An 18,133-nucleotide genomic window follows, 5' to 3' on the forward strand; every position below is an offset into this window, starting at 1 on the left:
GAAGAGGGTGTTTGGAAGCCAAGTCCTCAAATCCTGCGCAAAGCCACAGAACCTTAACCAATTTGCTTTTATGTGGACCATGTTCAGTCATGAATCAAGACAGCCTCTTGAAAAATTACAGGGAAACATCATACACAATCAGTTAAACTGCATTCCAATACTCCTTAAGAAAAGCTTCCTAAAGCATTGCAATTTTGCATGGTCTAAACCATGCAGTCATTGCTCCTCCCCAATCTGTTAAGCTCCAAAAAATGTAACAACAAGCTTGCAATCCAGCCCTTTCAGTATCCATGAAGATGTCTCCATGTTTACATTGCTTCAAATAATACTTTATTTCTTGAGCTCTTTGCAGTTTGGTGTCAGTTTAGTGACAACAGCTGTTGTGCAACACACATGAAGTGCTAGAGGAACTCAACACATCAGGCAGCATCTATGGAGGGGGAATAAACAGTTGACATTGAGGAAAAGATGAGGAGCATTACCAGTGTAGGCTTGAAGCGTGGACTGCTCCAACTTTTTCTCTGCTACGTTGACGACTGCAGCGATCCTGTTTCTGCACTCATGCTGAGCTTATCATTTCCATCAACTTTGCCTTCAACTACCGTTTTGCCCTCAAATTCATTTGGTCTGTCTCTGACTTTTGTCTCCCCTTTCTTGATCTCTCTGTCGCCATCTCTGGAGACAAACTGTCTACTGGCATTTACAAGCCTACTGACTCTCATGGCTATCTGGTCTATACCTGTTCCCATCCTGTCATTTGGAAAAATGCTATTCCCTTCTTTTGGTCCCTTGGACTCTACTGCATCTGTTCTTAGATTGAACCTTTCCAATCTGGAACATCTGAGATGTCCTCTTTTTTTCAAAGAATGGTGTTTCATTTCCACCATCATTGTTGCTGCCTTCACCCGTATCTCCTCCATTTCCAGCTCATCTGTCTTCATCACATCCTCCCGCCAATAAAACAGGGATTGGGTTCTGCTTGTTCTTACCTACTACCTCCCACGTCTCCATAGATGCTGCCTGGCTTGTTGCATTCTTCCATCACTTTGTGTATATTATTCATGGTTTCCAGCATCTGTAGAATCTCATCTCCAGAATGTATTGTGTTTATTTTGTAGGAGAGAGAGGGAAGCAGTGTTCGAGCTTCTGTATTCAGGCTGCATTTGTTTTATTTTTGTGGTTCCATGCCATTTGATTTCAATCCAGGGTTGGATTCATACTAATAAAAATTCCACACAGTCATTAATAGTGGGCAAATTTCTATATATATATTAAGTCAAGTTAAGCGAAAAGAAAATAATGATATGTCTTCTGGTGCTCATCGGTGCTGGATCTTGATAATAATTGGACATATTCTGGGAGGAGTGATCTCAATGCACACCAGATAGCCAGAAGAGAAGCTCAAAAATATTCCCTCTTTAAATGCTCAATGAGCTGCCACTGCTATGTGGTGATGGACAGTTCACCGGTTGTGAAGATGATGGAGGAAGGAAGTTTACCGGTTTTTCTATAGAATCAATTTGAAAATCAGGTCTTGAAGGTGAGGAAGCAGTCTGGGAGAAGAGGGCGGGGTTGGTGCAGTAAGTTTGTGTGGTCCATAACAAATGAAATCAGGCTTTTGCTCCATTTGTGGAATAGCTTCACTGATCCATTAATAACAGCAGATTGGACAGTTTTGTTCTCGGCAATGCTTAAACATTTTGTCAAGTGGGCTATAGTGATAATGTTTTCAAATACTGCCTAGGAATTTTATTGCCATCACTTTCAGTGAGCTAAACCTGGCTGTGTGCCATCTCCTAATTGAGTCCTTATGAAATGGAGACACAAAATCTTGTAGAAGCTGGAATCTGGAGCAGTAAATCCAATGATGTAGGAACTCAATGGTTCTGGCAACATCAACAAGGGGAAATAGACAGTTGATGTTTTGGGTTCCTAAAACACAATGGTGCAGTTCCCTTCTTAGTCGAGCTCCTCCAGTATCCTGTTTGTTGAGACAGTGTGCAAGAGGACAAAATATGAAGTGATGTAAGCATGGTTCATACCCATAAACATGCTGAGACAGGACCGCATGATTCTTGAAAGGACTTTACTTCATTGTTGCGTGGATGTCAGTGAAAGGAATCAGCTCTAAAAGGTCAAACACTAGCAATGCACCTCATGGCTCACTTTGAAGGAAGGAGAGGATGTTAAAGAGCTCCCACAAACACTCATAAAGCCAAGGAAGTCCTGGTCGATAAGATACAAACCAGGAAGGCAATACTGGTTGTTAGGGTGCCTGGGCAAGCACAGCCTGGTTGGAGATGGCTGCAGTTATTTCTCCCACAAGAGACAAATCCCTCAGAATGGGGAAATGCTGTAAGAAATGTCTTGCACTCACAGGATTTGCAACATTACACACACTTCACTCTATGGCTCTGCAGAATCCTTATGGAGGGGGATCTGTGCTCTCTAGGTGAAATGCCATACTTCAAGACATACTGGGACATTCTCTCAGCCATTAAAGAAACTAGAGAAGGAATTCATTGATGATTGTGTTATAGTCAGTGCGAGGACCTGCACAAGAGAGTGTGAGGGAGTTCCTGCATCTGCTGTACAACGTAGGTGCTGAAGATAGCAGTGTGCAGACAAGCTCCCAATGCCTACGATCTCCATGCCTCGCTGGCTGCTGGGAACCTTGGCTTCCTCCTGTACCTTTCGCTCTGACTTTCCTCAGGGCTCTGCCTCAAGGGCTTCAGCCTCTGAACCTACGTGGTGCTGCTCTGTTTATCAGTGGTTCCCCAGCATGCAGCACATCTGGATGAACTCTACTCCATCTGCTTTGTGGGAGGCACCCCATTTCAAAGCACGTATCAACGTTTCAGCTTCCTCCTCTATCCTGGGGTCTGTGCAGAGCCAGAGTCAGAGCATTCTGCTGCTGTGCTTGAAGGCACACTGGTAGGGGTTGCCAAGAAAGTACTGGCCAGCCTTTCACAGCAGGATCCCTTCTCCTGGGCAATATGAAGCATTTCACATGTGCCAGAACACAAGGATTAAGGAGCCATGTTTGCTTCCTGGAAACACAGCGTGGACCACCAGAAATTTCTTATTATATCCATAATTACCTGCACATTGACAGAATGAAAGCCTCTCCCTTCCATAATAAAGAGCTACCACATAAAAAGAGCACTTGTGGATATGTGAATGTATTTGTGGTTACCTGCAGTGAGGGGAGTGGTGCCCAGCGTCCAAGATGTTGCTAATTAAGATCAAAATAGATGAAATCTTTACTTGTCAAATGTCAGAATCGTGCCCTTTTTCAATAGTGGGAAGTACAATAAACACATATGATGAGTTCCAGTTCTACTGAGACTGTCAATGACAGGCAGAGTGTGGAATTTTCTGCTGCAATTAACTTGGTATTACTGGAATAATGACATCATTCAGTGTGTTTAAGAAATATCCAGTGTATTAATGTGAACAACACCTTCAAGGTGTCTGGCCAAATTTCACTTTGTGCCTGGATTCACCCAGAAATGATATCTAGCACAATCAACTCTGGGTGAAACCAGACTGGGAGCAAACATCAAATGCTGATTTTCTCTGTGATGCTGTGGAGGCCTCGGACAACTATGTAAAAAAATAATCCTCTCCACCATATCTAGATTTGGAGCTGTCTTAGAATTTTGAACCCAAACCTTATTCTCACTGCCCTGCTTTGGACAAAGATGATACAAATTAGAGCACTCAAAGTACTAGCTCTTAGAAAGGTTTGTTTTTTGTGGAAGTGCATTTTTATGAAGTTCCTAACAAGCTTTTGTAAAAATATTTTGTTCCCCAAAGATTTGACATATTTGTGTCATAATATGTATGTTACTGGATCGGTTAAGGAATCAAAGGCAATAGTTTGAAAAGTGAAATGTATCAGAATTTTGGTTCAGTTTTGTGAACGTTAAAACCAAATGAAGAATAGGTTGTAATTTCTGTGTTTCTCATATGTTTATGTTTTAAATGGAAACATTAGTTACTGAAACTTGCCAATTTAAATTACATCATTCATACAAACATGAGCCATTCAAAGTGGTTAAAAGGATTAATTTTCTTACTAAATGCCTTTTTTTTTTGTTTGACATCAAATGTCCTTCTCCAATACTCCCTCCCTGAGTTCTATCCTACATATCACTAATTTCCCAAGTTATTCCTATGTTTTCATTACAATTTCCCCTACTCACATCTGTCTTCTCATATTCTTCCCACTTACTTTCTCCATTAGAATCCTTCACTATTCTTCTCTTTTGTTACCTCTTCTTCCTGATCTTCCTCACCCTCTGCATCACCTAAATTCCATTTCTCATTTTGTTCCTGTGGTTGTTTTTCTTGCTCTCTGATTCCCTTCTTTTTAAATACTTTCCTTGGTCATAGGTTGCATGCAGTTAAATAAAATCTCCATCCCTTTCTCTATCCATCCTTTACTTTTGTCAGCTAGATATATGCCTCTGCCTTTGTGTGATTCACCCAGCTTTTTTTTTCATTTCCATCTTTGTCTCTCTTTCTGTCTTCATTGTCTGTCTGAAAATGCATTTCTTCCTCTCTTTGGCTGTCTGTTCCAAGACTATGACTGTTACTGAATGAAAATCTCATGAGAATTAGAATTGATTGGCCTTCTTCCTCCTTGGGCAAATGTTGCCAAATTTAAAAAAAATACTGAGAAAATTAAAATCAGTTTTTTGAACAGAATGTTAATTTAAACACTTGGAAACACTGTGCTATTTTTAAATTATTCTGTTAATGAAGCTCTAAATAGGTTAATTAAATGTTTAGTCAATTATTGTGGTTTAAACTCTACAAAAGCTAAGTGTGTCTAAAGATTTGAATTTCTTTTCATTGCATGAAATAATCACACTTTGTTCGAAGCCATTTGACCAGCTATTTGTCAATTATTGCAAAAGCTGCTCTTCAATGTAACACTTTCCCTTTTGTCAAAACTTCCTTCTGCTATCTTGAATTCCAATAGTAAATCTACTATTTCTTATTTACAGTGATCTAAGTGAGAACCGCATTCCAGCTCTTCCCAGGAAGGCTTTCCGTGGAATTGTTGACATCAAAAATCTGTGAGTGTCACCGTAATATTTTCACAAATGTCATGAGTATGACACCAAATATTTCTGAGTTGTGTCACGTTTTATGCTGCATTCTGAACCTTTGTTGCAACAAGCCTGAAAATTCTTTGTTGCCATGAGCTCTAAAAACAGGTAGCCCACAGCAATGAACCATTTCCCTTGCCTCAATGCGATATGTCTGAGGCACTTTGTGAAGAATCAAATACAGAGTGGAGTCAGATGGTCACACACCTTGAAAACAACTTACTGTATTAAAAAAAAATAAAAAATCTGGAAATACTCAGCAACTTGGGAACTGTCTGTAGAGTGAGAAACAAGGTCACCGTTTCAGGTTGAAAACTTTTCATCAGATGATTATTGGCCTGAAACATTCACTCTTCTTCTTAACCAATTTATGCTACCTGACCTGTTGAGTCTTTTCATGATTTTTAGCTTTTATTTAAGATTTCCAGCAATTGTTGTTTTTTTAAAGAAAATATTCAGTCTTTGTTGAAAATGAAGGTGATCTTCTAAGTTTAAATTTTTATACAGTGATGTTTTGTCCTTGCTTCCCATTTATCTTTCACTTGACTTGAGAGGGCATTGAAGAGGTTATATAACATCTAAGTTGAGCTGTTGCTTTTGAAATTGATACTTGTATGTAATTCTAAATTCAGCTTTTCTTCCCCATTTTGCTTCCATCATCTTAAATTGATAAAATAATCCAGAAATATAAATGTGATAAATAGCTTTGGATGTGAATTCAAAATATTTGGATTGAGGTTTAATCATTGCAAGCTAGGGCAATAATTTGCTTACAATAGTTAATTCACATCTATACTCCATATTTTCCTGTAATTAAATGATTAGTTGAGCCAGTTATATTGATCAATTTAACATTACTGTATCTTACAGCACAATGTGTGAACAGTCTCTAGATAGGAAGAAGACTGTAACAGGACTGTAGATCACCAGTACATTAAGCCTGTCACAGTATTCAATATTTCCTGCCCCAGGCTTCCTCTGCTCTTCTGAGCCCAGCTTTCCCTTTCAGTCTGCTGGTTTCTGGGGCTGCCATGCTCCCTTTTCACCTACACTGCCCAAGGATGATCATGAGGCGGAAGGGAACAATGAATCTTGAAGGAATTGGAGGTGAAGAAAATTTGGGAAGTTAGCCTCATGTACAATAACCTTGTGCTTTTGTTTGAATTTTCCCCAGCACCTTAAAGACAATGATGTTAGACTGTGGCAGGAAAGGTGCAACTTTATATCAGAACTAACATTCCTGTCTTCTTTTGTTAATGCTTCCATGTTTTGAATAGAAGTCGAATGAACAAAATACATGTATCCATGTGTATTTAATTTTCAAATAATTAAATCTGGGTTTTTCAGATCAATCCTTACAACCAGAGTCAGAAAAACAAAACTTACATCAACTCCCCTTTCTAAATTCCAAAATGAGAGCATTGTAACTTGCAGATACCCATGATGAATTAATCTCACCAGCATAAGCTTAAAAAGAAACCTAAGTTACTTGTAGGATCACATATTGCTTTTTCTTACATGGCTAAGTGAAGTGGTTGAAGTGATTTATATTTATTGAGTAAATGTTTCAAGGAATGCATGTGGTTAAGCACAAAAGAGAGCTAATTTATCATACAATATATTGTAATTCTTAATTACGATTTCCAGCAGCTTTATTGAAGCCATGACCTCTGAATATGTCATTTTGATAATGCCCTCTCTTTCACATCCATTTTATTATTCAGTTGCTTCCAGTCCTTTGGAAGACAGGATAATATTTCTTCTCCAGCTTTTCAACAGAATTTTTTTCATTAGAACTGACTTTCAGAGAAAGATTCCAGGTTGCAGATATGATAGCATGAAGTACCTGGGCATGAATGGTGCTGACTTTACACTTATGGCAGTTGAGTAAATCCGTATCAGCCCAAGTTACAAGACTCCTCAGTCGAATTGGAAATTGAGGATTTGCAGTGGGAAGTGGCACCTGTTGTAAACACTCATAATGCGACACTGATTAACACATCATTCAGAATTGAAGAAGGTGTGTAAATTCCCCTTGCCCCTTGGCTCACTCCACCAACTTCAACAAAACTAAAATAGCTTATTTATCTTATTGTAGGTCCTACTTGTCTGTAGGGTGGTTGCAAATTAACCATTCAACACCACAATTACTTCCAGCTACTTTGGAACAGTCAAAGCCTGGGAAAGCTGTTGTGTAGTTGTTAAGTTCTTCCCTTATTGTGACATACTTCTGTCAACAAAATTTGTCCAGAGATCTTTCGGTTGACCTTCAGACATCAATGTCCATTACTGTCCACTCACCTGAAACTCATAGAACCCAGAGCAATACAGCACAATAGGCCTTTCAGTCACATGGACTACGCCAAACATGATACCAGTCTAACTAACCACAATCATCTGCCTACATGTTGCCCATATTCTTTTTCATGTGCCTAAATACCTCTTAAATATCACTGCCGTATCTATGCCTCCCATTTCTGCATGTAAAACACAGAACACGGTGGGTGCCACTGCAGTAAAATGGCTAGCAGGATGTTATTACAACTCAGGTGTTGGACTTTAGGGCACCGTTTATAAGCAGTTTGTACATTCTGCCCGTGACTATGTGGATTTCCTCTGAGTGCTTTGGTTTCTTTCCACAGTCCAAAGATGTATTGGTTAGTAGGTTTGTTGGTCATTGTAAATCGCCCCGTGATTAAGCTAGGGTTAAATAGGTGGGTTTCTGGGGGTCATGGCCTATTCGGCTGGAAAAGCCTGTTCCACACTGTATCTCCAAATAAGTACATAAATAAAACAAATTTCCTTCAAATTATTCCCCTCTCACCTTAAACCTATGCCTGCTAGATTTGACAAATCCACCTTGAGAAAAACTATTCTCAATCTACCCCACCTGTGTCTTTGAGAATTTGAGAATTTTGTAATATTTTCAGGTTGTCCCTCAGTCTCTGTCACTGTAGATATAATAAAATATAAGTTTGTCTATTTTCTCCTTACAGCAAATATTCTCTAGGCAACATTTCAGTAATCATCTTCTGCACTGTCTTCAGAACCTTCAGCTCCTTCCTGCAGTATTGTGACCAGAAATGTACAGTGCTCCAAATGAAGCCTAACATTATATAGCTGCAACATGACTTCCCAATTTTTGGACTCAGTGCCCTAACCAATAAAGGGAAGCATATCATATGTCTTCTTTACCAGCCTGTCTGTCCACTTATGTTGGGGCTTCCAGTGAACTACTGGATCTGCACCTGAAGATCCCTCTGTACATCAATGCTTCTCCAATACTCTGTCTTTTAACCTGCCTTACACCCTGCATTGTGCTCAGCTCCATCCTTGCTACACTCCTTACTAGAGTCAGAGTCATGATTTATTGAAAGATCTATTATAGAATAGGCCCGTCAGCTCACCAAATCAGCACCCATTTACACTATATTAGTCCCTTGTTTTTATTTACCTGCATTCTCATCAGCTCTCCAAAGATCCTGCCACTGACTTGCACACAAGGGACAATATATCGAGGCCATTGAGCCTGCTAATGCATGCCTTTGTGGGACTGCGGGAAGAAAGCAGAGCAGCCAGAGGAAATCCACACTGTGACAGGAAGAACATTCAATGTTAACACAGAGACCTCCCAGACTCAGGATTGGACCAAGGTCTCTGTCCATCAGACATAACTGATTGTGGTTAGGACCTCAGCGCTGAGTATTTTGGCTTGGGAGATGTCACAGCTGGTTCACTTTTCCTTCCAGTGGATGTACAGGAATTTGCAGTGACAATGTTGGAGGATGCTTGTTGTAATTAGTCTTCGAACCATCTGGGAACAACAGGAATGACCGCAACTCTGCTGAATTCTATCAGACAAGATCTGTTGTTCAAAAAGTTCTCAGAGCATAGGTCTTAACAGCTGGGCAGACACACCAGACAACTTCTCAGCAGCCTTCATGGTACTAACCTATCTTAGAGTAGATCTCCAGATCACACAGCCACATTACATGTGCTCTGAAGCTCTCAGAACCAACAACACACCATTATATCAGAAAATTAAAAGGATTGCCTCATTCTCTATTTAAACTTTTTTTCGAAGCTAGCTCGACAGACCAGAAACAGACAAACCTCTTGGACTTACTCAATCTGACAAAACTTCAAGCTGAGACAAGGTCCTCCTGGAAGTTCTGAACATTCTGGGCTGAAGACCTGGGTGAGCCTTCCCGCAGCAGATTGGGGCACACCTTTTCCGATGTGCATGCTGTCACCAGGTGCGCATGGCAGCAATATCCAGAGACCACATTCAATGACCCAAAATGGAGAACAACAGTTGGTGACCTAAAGATAAACAGCCAGCTGATATACCATTATGTTGGACTCCTGAGAAAGATTTTATTTCAAAAATCCATGCTTTACATTATTTCAGGAGAAGGGTGATTTTTAGGCCTGACTGAATATGAGTAACCAGGTCATTTCACTCACAAAAGTAATCAAAACTCATTATCACCAGTGGCTTAAAACAACAATGGCATGCAATAATCAGAAATTAAAAACAGGCCTTGCAAAGTCACCTTTGCCCATTACTAAGGGTCCCCAAAAGTGAGAGATCTTCCTGATTTTCAGGAACCCCTTTCTGCTTTGTGGCTACAATATAAGAGGTTGAGAAGTCTCATCTAGGCAATTGGCAGAGGATTGGAACCATAGTTGAAATGAGATTCATGACCTGATTCTGCATCCCGCAGATCAATAACTAGCTTCACTGTGCAACGTAAGGACATACCTGATGAAATATGCACAATTTTGGAACACTTATTTAAGAAAAGATATTATGACACAGGTTTGGGGGGCTGAGTGGCCTTTTTCTGCTCTGGTATCTACATGATCCCAACAGACTGTTCTCTTATGTCAAGTTTTACTCGAGGTCAGAGGAGGTTATAGGTTTTGGCGAGGACTGCTTTGGTGAACAGTTGCCTGAATGGACATTGCTGGGTACGTGTGGGTCCTACAACTCTGGTTAATTAAGATCTTGGATAGTGAGACCTTCTCTGATTCCTTCTACATGTGTGCCTTCAGTGCCTCTAGCGTATCATGCACCCAGAGGAGTGTTAGGGGTCAATAGCTGCACATTGGAAGTTTGAAGTATAGTGAAAGAAAGGCTCACTGTTACATGTGAGTGATGAGGTCATGAAGCTGCCTGGAGATAGAGTCAATGCTGGTTGAATGTGAAAACAGCAGAGTTCCTGGAGAAATAGCATATAAGTACTAGAGCTTACAGCCCAGAAACAGAGCCTTCAACCCACCATATCCTTGACAACTTTTTGTTTGTCCGTCTACAATAATCTCGTTTGTCTGTGCTAGGTCATATCCTTCTATGTATTGCCTATCTCTTGAGGTTTTAATTGTATTTGACTCCATCACCTCCTCAGAAAGCAAATTCAGGATATCAACCACTTATCATGTAAAAAACTTACCCCTCAGCTCTCCTTTAAAACTCCTTCCTTTCACGTGAAATCTATACCTTCTTGTTTTTAACATCACTACAACTGGAAAACAATTCTGTATATGTGTCCTGTCCACGCCGCTCTCAATTCTATATACCATTATAAAGTCACACCTCAGCTTCCTGCACTTGATGGAAAGCAATAAAGCTTAACCAATACCTCTCCGTAACAGCATCCTGGGGGAATCTCGTTTGGAGTTTCTTCAGTGCAATCACATCCTTCCTACAGCGTGGTGACCAAAAATACTCACATTACTCCAAGTGTGTTCCAACCGATGTTTTGTAAAATTTAGCACAACATCCCAAATTTCACATTCTATGACCTATCCTATGAAGGCAAACGTGCCATAAAACTGATGCTCTGATGCATTGAATCTCCCTTCTCTCCCACAGTTGCTGCCCAGCCTACTGAGTTCCTCCAGCAGTTTGCTTTTGCTCCAAGTTATAGCAGCGGCAGACTCTTGATGCCATCCATATACCTTCATCGCCCTATCTCTAGGTGTTGCCATTTTCTGTGGATGTGAACTTCAGGGTCCCTCCGTTTGTTAGCATCCATTAGCGTCCATGAGCAATTAGATCAGGTCATTCCATGACAATGCAATGACAGCCATTCTTTAGGCAAATGAGCATAACTATGACATTGCAAGACTGAAAACAAGTACCATCCTTTTCCTAAATTTCATATTAAATCCACAATTCCAACATGAACAAAAAAATCCCAGCAGAAAAACAAAAAGGGAGCAAATCATGACTGATCCATTTCCCTCTCAGCCCCAATCTCCTGTTTTCTCCCCATATCCCTCCAAGCCCTGACTAATAATGAATCTATTAACAAAATTGAACAAATCTAGTGAACAAAATTATCTATACATCTTTTACAAAGAGCTGGCATTCGTACAATGTGCCAAATACTATATGATCCATGATCCTTTTGTTTATATCTTCTGCTTTTATATCACACCTTTATTTTTTTTCTGATCATCAACACATTGTTTTGGTCCTACTGAGTCTGGTTGGTCCCCACAGAATTTTGTTCACAATACACTTGCTCAATGCCATTCAGATTTTGACAAGTAAGCAATTTCTGGTCAATATTACACAGACTAAAATAAAGTGAAGTTCATATCAAGCTTCATCTTTAGACATTCCCCACGGAAAGTGCAGGGCTTAAATTAGACACAATGAGCTGCGCCATTCCATGCTGCAACAAAACTTTTTTTGAATAAGTGAATTGATTTGGCAAAAGGTTTAAGAACTATTGTTGACAATAATTACATTTTGCCAAATATGCCTTTACGGTATTTACATTTTGTTTCTCTGTGAGTTTCATGCCTTTTTATCAACCCCTACCTGAGACAACTGACAAAGTTATTATCTATTGCTACTTCACAAAAGTCGCCATGGTGGTGTAGCAGTTAGCACAGCGCTATTTCAGCTCGGGGCAGTCAGAGTTTGGAGTTCAATTCTGGCGCCATCTCCAAGGAGTTTGTACATTCTCCCCGTGACCACATGGGTTCCTCTGGGTGCTCCGATTTACTCCCACTGTCCAAAGACTTATCGGTTGATAGGTTAATTGGTCATTGTTAATTGCCCTGTGATTAGGCTAGGATTAAATAGAGGTATTGCTGGGCAGTGTGTCTTGTTTGCCAGGATGGGCTTGCTCCATGCTTTAATTCTAAATAAATAAATAAATATATTAAACGCTGGAGGAACTCATCTTTATTTCCCTCTATGGATGCAGCCCGACCTACTGAGTGTGCTGCTCTAGACTGTATCTACCGTATACCTTGTGTCTAATGGTTTGAAAGGGATTTGAGGTGGCCATTTTCATCTTTAAGAATGACTATTGTCATACTAATGGGGCACCACGTGAGGTTAGCATGTCATTATTACAGCTCAAGTCGGTCTGGCGTTTGAAGTTCAACTTTGGCACCATTCTCTAAGGAGTTTGTATGTTCTCCCTGTGGAATGTGTGGGTTTTCCACAGGTGCTCCAGTTTCATCCCACAGTCTAAAGATGTACTGGTTAGTAGATTAACTGCTTATTGTAAATTGTCCCGTGATTAGGTTAGGATTAATCGGGTTTGTCAGGTGATTGCAAGAGTGGCGTGGCCCAAAGGGCTCTATCACTAAATAAAAAATGAATTAAATAACTTATTGATAAACTAATCAAATCATTCAAAAAGTTTAAAAATAAAGTGAATGTTCTATTATTCCTCAGCACCATTCATAAAAACAGTAGATTGAATGAAAGATTAAAATTGTATAGGATCACTGATATTTAACTAAGGCCTCAGACTGTCCCAGAAAATTTGGCTTTGGATGTGTTATCCTATGACACAACCTTTGGAAAACAAACACACAATTACCATCCCAGCAGATGCTGTTCTGTTAATAACTAATTCCTACCCATTCAAGTGAAGAAGATCAGATACCAAATGCTGGTTTGCATTCTCTACTCCAGAACCCTTCTTATCCCCAAAGCAGATAAATCCTGCTTTCAATGCTTCCAGCTACATTCTCAGCAACCACAGGCTATTCATTGTAGTTATAAAGGTTAAATACCCAACCGCTTCAAATTTTCCCTTGTCCTCAAACATGTCTCCCTAATTGCTCTTTAGTATGACATAAGTCCCTGGTGACTATAGTCAGTATGATGTTATAACACTGGTGCTCCCCATGTTTGTACCCTCAGCCCCCTACTCTTCTTCCTGTACACTCAAGATTGCATGACCATATTCTGCTCTAATTCTATGTACAAGTTTGCAGATGATACCATCGTAGTTGGCCGTATGTCAAGTAACGATGAGTGGGGGTACGGGAAAGCGGCAGAGAACTTAGTAGCATGGTGTCTTGACAACAACCTTTACCTCAGTGTCAGCAAAACACAGGGGATGGAGCACATGCTCTTGTTGAAGTTGAGAGCTTCAACTTCCTAGAGTGAGCATTGCCAACAGCCTGTCCTGATTCAACCACATAGCCAAGAATGCTCACAAATGCATGAAGCTAAAGAAATTTGGCATGTTGTCTTTGACCCTTACCAGTTTTTAATTGCTGCACTATAGAAAGCATCCTGTCTGGGTGCATAACTGCTTTGTATGACAACTGCTCTGCACAGTTGTAGACACAGCTCAGCATGTCATGGAAATCAGCCTCCCCTGCATGGACTCTGGCTACACTTCTTGCTATCTCATTCAAGCAGTCATTATATATCAAGATTCCACCACCCAAGACATTCTCTCTTCTCCTCTCTTCCATTAGGCAGAAGATTCAAAAGTCTGAAGGCACACACTACCAGGCACATTGACAGCTTCTAGCCTGTTGTTGTAGGACTATTGGATGGTTCCATAACACGATGAGATGGACTCTTCACCTCACAGTCCACGTTGTTCTGATCTTATACCTTATCGTTTTCCTGCAATGCACTTTCTCCATAGCTGTTACACTTTATCTTTCATTCGGTTATTGTTTTACCATGATCTACCCAAATGATTTGATCTGTATGAACAGTATACAAGCAAGCTTTTCACTGTATCTCAGTACATGTGTCAAAAATAAATCAATTCCATTTCAATTCCAATTAGTCATCGAGTCAGGCAACACAGGAAGTGATCTATTTGATCCTCATTTCCATGCAGATCATTATGGGTATATTTATATTATTCCAATTTGCCACCACTTGGTTCAATAGCCTTCTCTGCCTTTCCCATGCTAGTTTAGTTTGGTTCCAAGAATACATCTGTTCCTCACATCTTCCCTCCATATTTCCCTTTCGCAAAGCTCACAATCCCATGAATCCCCTCATTATACTGTGACCCTGTCATATCACTGGGTATCTTCTAATTGTTTCTAGTCTTTAAGCTTCAAGCCAGAGCTTATGAGTAACAAATGACAAGAAATAAAAATACTGACCTTATTGCCTGTGGTGTTAGAAATTTCTGAATCACTTTGTTTGGAGGAGATATTTTGTTCCGTAGCTCATCGAAACCATACTCACCTTGAACTGCCCTACATTAGCCCTACATGAAATGCATTTTTCTCCAGTCGTCCTCATTAACTGCTCTACACACAAGGGACAATCTACATTAGCCAGATAACCTACCAATCTAAATATCTTTGAGATCTGGGAGGAGACTGAAATGCCCAGAAGAATCCCCAGTGGTTACAGGTAGATTGAGGGTACTGCACACTGAATTAGGATGGAACACGGGTGTCTAGCAGCACAAGATGTTGGTTGGCTCTACACATTGCGTCGCCATGCCACCCTGAATGGAATACTTATCAAATTCTGTGGCTGTGTTACTCCACACCCTACTCCACGGTGACCAGCCACTGCACCCACTCAACTAATTACGCTCACACATGGGAGAATTGTGCACTTTACATGTTTGATCGTTGTGCAAATATTGGTTAACCGGTTCTTTCAACTTGCTCTTTCATTATATTCACATGCCAACAATGCTACTTCAAAACAGGAACTAATGCCCTCCCAAAAAAAATCCTCTATTTCTTTTCTTTTGAAGAGCATACTAAGGGGAAGGATCTCTCAGGGCGATCTGTTATGCTTTTGCACATGACATTATCAAATGAGAATTGTTATGCTTAAATTGGAGTGGTGTACTCTGTGTGCACCCTGACAGATCAGCGCAGTGACTGAGTACTCAGCATTGTGTCAGGGACTTGTCAGGCAGACTTCGAGACAGCCTCCAAATCCAGGAGAAAGGAAGGGAATGAAAAAAAATTCTGGTAGGTCGTCGAGGGCAACTGTGTGACCTCAAGTGATTTAGAAGCCTTTACTTTTAATGAAATGGTTTCAATGACAGGACAGTAAAAGCCTGTAATGGATTAGGCCACCTAATGTAATGAAATTACTCCCTCTGCCTTTAAAAAACTGCGCAATTAATATTTACGGAGAGCTGATAGGCTTCTGTGCTCACTGCAAGGTTTTTCATTCGGTGGAAGGGAAAAGCAGCGTGGAGTGCAAGGCCAGAGACAGTCTGATGTTTCTGGGTGTTGGGCTTAGTTTTCCTAGTGAAGGGTGGCGAGGACATTCCAAGACCCTTGCCTGCTGAGAAACATGGCTTTGTCTTCTCGCTGCCCCTCTGATGCATTTCTTTGTTTTTTTTGTATTTGCTTAACAGGCAGCTGGACAACAATCATATCAGTTGCATTGAAGATGGAACCTTCAGAGCCTTGCGTGACTTGGAGATCCTGTAAGTGGACTTAGTCCCTCTCTTTTTACCCCTCCTCCTTACCCTGTGCCTGCAGTTAGCCGCTAACATTCCCATCCATTAACCCATTCCTGGATTGCAGACTGGCTGCGTGTGCTGGAGCTGAACACAGTCAACCAGGCAGCGACCCATTACTGGGAGTGCTAATGTCATACTCCCTTGCATCTAATAAATGTTCACAGCATGTATCAGTCCAGCAAAAAGATATGCGCGAGTTAATCCAACCCACAACAGGAAAAAACATCGAAACAACTTGTCTAAAATTAGATGTAATAAAAGTGAGTTAAATTGAGTTGATTGGCACTGAAAGATGCAGGTGAAGAAAATCGTAAAATGAGATTGAGAGTTTAAATCATTGGCAAAAATGTCATTTTTATTAATAATTTTATCCCATGTTTTATGAATAAATAATCCCCATATCTTGTTTTAACCTGTGTATGAATACATTTCTAATGATGTGTGCATTATATGAGGAAGTGATCTTTTATGAAAAAGATATGGATCCAAGTTTTGTTTTTGGATGCTTTCAATGTGTAGTTGAGCAAAGTCCTTGTGTGTAGGTGTGAGATGGGACTCATTATTCCTGCAGAGAATGACTGTATCTCAGTTCTGATTGCTAATATTAGAAATTCCAGATATATCAGCACATACCCCATTTCCATTCTAACCACAAGACCTTCAGAGGGGTTTCTGGGCACATATTGACTTTGGATTTTTGTTGTTGGTCACATGTTTAACAAACTGGGATTTTCCTGTCAGTCACCTTATGTACAAACACTCCTGTGCCTGGCATCTCTTCAGGTATATACAATCAATCTGTGGAAAAAGTTACCTTATGTGTTTATATTTATTGTGTCCTTTATCTTGCTGTGTTTATTTTATTCTGTGTTGATTTCAGAATAACAATTATTTTGTTTTTCCTTACACTTGTGTTCTGGAAATACCATTAAGCAATCTTCCGTCTTTATACAATTAGCAGAACTCCTATGTCCTATCATATATTGAGTTTTGCTGTTGCTGTGTTAATGGAAGGGAAGTTCAGAAATGGCAGAGCAGCCATTATTTTCATTAACCTGGCAAGATACTGTTGCTGTTGTGTTAGCAAAAACATGCTATGTAAATCTTGATCAGAGGCACTGCGACATTCTGTGTTTAGTGTTCTGAGGGAAACTTGGAACAAATACATTAAAAATATTGCACTCTTCCAAAACTCACCATTTCAACCATGCCCTGAAAAAAAATTCAGTGTTCTGTTCTGTTGCAATGCAGAAAGTGAGTAAATGTTCATTGTTATCATTAGTAAATGGCACAGCATAAGCCAGGAATATGCCATTCAATGCCAATCTGATCATCATATGATTGTAAGCTTTAAAGCTGACTTTTCCCATTTGAATTAGTCCAATATTTCTGCTGCCTGCAGTCTGGGCAATATATTTTTGCACTGGGATTTGCTTGCTAATTGTAAATTGGGAATATTTCTGCTTCATGAGCCATCAGATTTGCTAATCATTTTATTTCTTAATCTTTTCAAAAAAATCAGTGTAACATTTGCTCTTTCTTATAAAGGTATGTTCCTCAATAAGGAAATCTCTCCTTAATATTTGGCTTGAGAGATCTGATTTTCAGGAACGCTAAATTGACCTAAGCTTTTTTCTCTAAGAATGAGAAGACTAAAGGGTGACATAAAAGAGTTCTTTAAAACTTTGAAGGTACTTGATGGGATACATTATAAAGAAAGTGGTTTAATTTGAGGACAATTAAAAACCACAAGTCATAAATATAAATCTAATGAGAAATTCAGATTTTTTTAAAAACCAGAGATGGGTTAAAATGTGGAACTTGAAGTAAATGGAATGGTTAAACCAAGAGCTTAGATGCATTTAAGGAGAGTGGCCATTTTTCATGAAGGAAAGAAGTCAGAAAGCTATGTATTATTTCAACGGTGGCTCCAGTGTTGGTGGTTAGAACATTTTTAATATAGCTTCACCCAAAATTCTCCAGTTTATTTTGTCATGCACATTTCAGAGATTAGTTTGCTTCTCTCGTGGTCCCTTCAGTTATTCTTTATATATATTTTTTTATGACATCTCCATTTCTAATTTTATCAAACATGCAGGAAAATCTGGAGCTTACCTCATCAAACCTTGGAAGAACCAAGGCAGAAACACCTCCCTGTGTTTGCACTTTGCAGATAGCATTCCATACACTGCACAATTATGAAAACACAAATCAAGATGAAAGGTATATATGTATGGATCATGTTAGACCCTACAAGGGTAAACGGTAAAAGTGTCTTCA

General features: G+C 39.8%; 1 protein-coding gene across 1 annotated transcript in view; it reads left to right on the forward strand.

Moving 5' to 3' along the window:
* LOC140739492 (slit homolog 3 protein-like) overlaps positions 1-18,133 on the forward strand; it is a 611,537-nt gene that overhangs the window by 359,879 nt on the left and 233,525 nt on the right. The window contains exons 5-6 of the mRNA XM_073067845.1: positions 5,016-5,087; positions 15,746-15,817. Of these exons, the coding sequence (XP_072923946.1) occupies positions 5,016-5,087; positions 15,746-15,817 (144 nt within the window). The remainder of the gene's footprint in view (positions 1-5,015; positions 5,088-15,745; positions 15,818-18,133) is intronic.

The sequence above is a fragment of the Hemitrygon akajei genome, chromosome 15 (assembly GCF_048418815.1).
Source record: "Hemitrygon akajei chromosome 15, sHemAka1.3, whole genome shotgun sequence".
Taxonomy (NCBI): domain Eukaryota; kingdom Metazoa; phylum Chordata; class Chondrichthyes; order Myliobatiformes; family Dasyatidae; genus Hemitrygon; species Hemitrygon akajei.